Below are 4,373 nucleotides of genomic sequence, written 5' to 3'. Positions count from 1 at the left end.
TTGCTTCACATCACCATGCATAATAAGGTAATATCCACGTTGCTTCACATCACCATGCATAATAAGGTAATATCCACGTTGCTTCACATCACCATGCATAATAAGGTAATATCCACGTTGCTTCACATCACCATGCATAATAAGGTAATATCCACGTTGCTTCACATCACCGTGCATAATAAAGCAATATCCACGTTGCTTCACATCACCATGCATAATAAGGTAATATCCACGTTGCTTCACATCACCATGCATAATAAGGTAATATCCACGTTGCTTCACATCACCATGCATAATAAGGTAATATCCACGTTGCTTCACATCACCATGCATAATAAGGTAATATCCACGTTGCTTCACATCACCATGCATAATAAGGTAATATCCACGTTGCTTCACATCACCATGCATAATAAGGTAATATCCACGTTGCTCACATCACCATGCATAATAAGGTAATATCCACGTTGCTTCACATCACCGTGCATAATAAAGCAATATCCACATGGCAATAACACTAAAAACAACTTCCATTTGTATGCCTCTTGTGTTACGCAATAAATATTAATCTCGTATCGCTGTCAAGTTGATGGCTAGATGACCACACAGACCAATCTTGCCCTTGGCTAAGGGTGACGTCAACAAGCTAGGCAAGGAGTTGCAGTCAACGAAAGAGTTTATTTATAACCAACTAAATATTATAATGTATATTTTTATTTTAATAAATTATCTATATTATATTCTCTTTTCGCCGTTCACGCGCGTAATATGTATTAGGATTAATTTTATTTTATTTACATATAATCATAGAAATTTACTAAATCCTATTTACTAAGGTTATATTACAGTACTTTTAAAATTGTCCTTGATGCCACTTTATAATAAAATGCGTGTTTGAGAAAATTGACAAAAATACTGGTATTTCCGGCAGAGTCTCTCCGCCCTCGAGAAAGTAAATACGATGAGAACTTATAGAAGTTCTCAAGGTCACATCAGTCACCTTCCATTCTTCTTCAAGTATGTATTATTACCCTACATTGCCTTCTATGTTTATATCGCCCGTCATACAGCTGTGAGGTACTGTATTATTTCCTCCCTCGAGGCCGGATGGCAAGGCGATGGTCGTTAAGTTGACTTTGACCCGTGATTGTATTAATTCATAATCTACGATACATATTGGAAAGGTTCGATTACAAGTACTGAGCCTAGGTGAGAATAGGTCCATGTATTTTCCTTTCTTAACAGCAATAAGCTTTGATCTTTTGTATTTTCCAGTGGCCTTAACTTGGTAGATTTGACTGATAATAACTTCGAGGATTTTAACTATTGATTTTATTCAGTATTAAGATAGTCATCAAATTTGAGTGATCTTAGATCTTAGAGTAACTTTCCAGAGTACACATTACACACCACAACTTATGATACTTTCAAATGGACAATATTAATTACAAATCAGAATGGGACAGCAGTTATGGTCCAACGTGTGTGTGGCCACTTGTGGCTTGTGGTTTTGACAACTCCTATTTTAGTATTTTAGTCCTACTTTTGGTCTCTAGCACCATAAACTCACCACTATGACCACTTCAGGAATTTTGATCCATTTTATTCAACGTTTGTCATGTACTTACAAAAACATTAGACGTTTAAACACTTAACCTTTTAAGTTTCATCGATTTAAAGTCAAATTTCCATAAAAAAAATAAAAGATTATTCAGAAAGTTTTAAGGTAATTTAAGGAGTTAAAATTGGACGAACAAGGAAAATAAAAATATATGTAAGTTTCAACGAAAGATACGAGTATCTTTTCTTCAGTTATAATTGTAGTTCAGATATTATATATTCATTATTTATACGAAATATACATAGTAAATTTTATGTTTACATCAAATGATTAATATATTTTATGAATTGAAACCTAAAAATTAATACGTAAAGATCTGAAAGAGGGCGTTATTTCAGACCTTCCATATCGTGAAGACCATATGATGGGCGTTTCTCCCTCAGTTTAGCCCTGAGTGCTCTCCAAGGGCGACAGTAACTCACTTCTGGACTATAAAAGGCCTCGACGGGTTCTGGGAGGCAGATTATATCTCCTCTCCCCTAACATGGTAGGTTCCTCCCCTGATCCTCTACACCGCTCCTCATATGGTGGTAGTGTTGTGCTCTGGGATCACCTGCTTATATCGCCATGAAGTGATTTAGAGTTTGTGTTTCTCCAGTATTTAGCTCAGGTAGACATTGACAGTTCCCTAAATATATATTGGGAAGAAACATTTGAAAAAACTCGATTTCCAAAGGTTTTCTGATCAACGTGTTAGATTCATTTTCGTAATTATCAATATTCCAGTTGTTCAGTACAACTCTATGTAAAAAGATTAATGAACGCATCTACAGGTTGATTAACCATAGAATTATATTTTCATATTGTGAAAATGCTGTGTTAGGCATTGAATATGCAAAGTAGAAAATTCTCATTATTCTCTTTTGCAGAAATTGCTGGTTACTGTGGTCGTGGCTGTGGTGGTGGCTCGGGGTAGCGCTGTAGTCAGCTCCTCGTCCCACATCACCTTTGGAGGCTCATCTCATGGCTCTTTAGGGGCTACATCTCATGGCTCCGGCTTTACTCGACCTCATGAATCGTTTTCTGCACCTCATAGCTTCTCAAAACCTGTCCAGCATGGTTCCGCTTTCTCCAGACCTCATGGTTCTCTGAGTGGCTTTGATCATGGCTCATCCCAGTTGTCTCATGGTAGCTATACACCACCTCGGCCAACCTATGGTGCTCCTGTTCACACCTACTCTCCTCCCAAGCCAACCTATGGTGCTCCTGTTCACACCTACTCTCTTCCCAAGCCAACCTATGGTGCACCTGTTCACACCTACTCTCTTCCCAAGCCAACCTATGGTGCTCCTATTGACACCTACTCACCACCTCAAGACATCTACAGTGTCCCTACAAATACTTATGGAGAGCCATATGACACCTACTCGCCTGCACAGGACATCTACACAGTGCCAACTAATGCTTATGGTTTGCCTCTTGACACCTACACACCACCAAGTTATGGAGGCTATCACTAAGGCGAAGACACATCAAGAGGTTTCAGAAGCCTGAGACTATTTGCTTCTTCACGAGATTGCAAAGGGGCTTCCATCCCCAAGAAACGGTGGATCTTCTATCGACTGTGGCACCTCGTAGTCTCCCATGGCACCCCTTTCTCGACTATGGCACCCTGTGGTCGAGAATGACGCTCTTGCCTGTGACTGATTCCTGAACATCACTCAACATGTAAAATAAGAATGTGTCCCCAAGGTTGCTACACTTCTAAATATATTTGTATTTTTTGTACTTATATGAAAAAATTACAATAAGTAGAATGCAATCTCTTCGTCTTTTTTTATCACTAATTTTATATCGTGAAAATAACTTAAACAAGAATTAAAAACTGTTTCACTAATTTATATGAATGTGTATGTTTTAAATTATTTTGCAAACTTCTTCGTGACTCGCTATATTGTTTCGTGAAGAGGTTTGCTCTGGTCTGTCTACAAAGTTCTCAAAATCTTCAAACGTGTAGTCATTTCTCTCTGTGTCAGCCACTATTAACTGAGACTGCATGGTCCACACAGCCCACACAGTTTCAATGTACTCTACTAAGTATGTTCTGAGTCCCCCTTCTGACCAATGTAAGTGTGTAAGGAGTCATTTAGAACCTCGTATAGCATATATGTCAGACCAATCTTGGAGTATACGACTGCAACGTGGAGTCTATATCTCGTCAATCACAAGTCAAAGTCAGAGAAGGTTCAAAGGTATGCCACCGAGTTAGTTCCAGAACCTATGAGGAATGAGTTACCAGGAAAAAGCTACGTGAATTAAGCCTAATGTCGCTAGGAGACAGAAGAGTTAGGGGAGACGTATTTACTATACACAAAATTCTCAGGAGAATTAATGGGGTAGTTAAAGACAAATCTGTTTATTAACACGGATGGTACTCGCACAACAGGGACACAGGCAGAAGCTGAGTTTCCAAATTAGGCAGAGACAATTAAAAAATTATTTCTAGACTTGTTAAATTAAATGCAGTAGTAAGTGATGTGTGGAGGTAGACTCCATAAACAGTTCCAAATGTAGATGTGATAGAGACCAATAGGTTGAGGAACCTGTACACCAGTTCATTGAGAGTTGTGAGGTAGGAGCAAAAAAGCCAGAGCCCAATCCCTGTGAGCACAATTAGATGAATACAGTTAGGTGAGTATTTACACTTCCTCAACACACTGGTGTCAAGATCACTCAGCTGACGATTACTTCCGGTCTTCTCAAACAATTATTTCAGTTAATTAGTTCAAGATTTGTAATGACTGATACCTTG

The 4,373-nt window shown here is 38.5% G+C and overlaps 1 protein-coding gene across 1 annotated transcript; it reads left to right on the top strand.

Moving 5' to 3' along the window:
* Positions 1-2,032: 2,032 nt before the first annotated feature.
* On the top strand, positions 2,033-3,383 carry LOC123754070 (uncharacterized). The gene is made up of 2 exons (XM_045736226.2): positions 2,033-2,108; positions 2,491-3,383. Exons 1-2 carry the CDS (start codon positions 2,106-2,108, stop codon positions 3,079-3,081), a joined length of 594 nt encoding a protein of 197 aa, XP_045592182.2. The 5' UTR covers positions 2,033-2,105; the 3' UTR covers positions 3,082-3,383.
* The last annotated feature ends 990 nt before the right edge of the window (positions 3,384-4,373 follow it).

Source organism: Procambarus clarkii, chromosome 6 (genome assembly GCF_040958095.1).
Source record: "Procambarus clarkii isolate CNS0578487 chromosome 6, FALCON_Pclarkii_2.0, whole genome shotgun sequence".
Classification (NCBI taxonomy): domain Eukaryota; kingdom Metazoa; phylum Arthropoda; class Malacostraca; order Decapoda; family Cambaridae; genus Procambarus; species Procambarus clarkii.
This window is presented reverse-complemented; position numbering and strand designations above follow the sequence as displayed.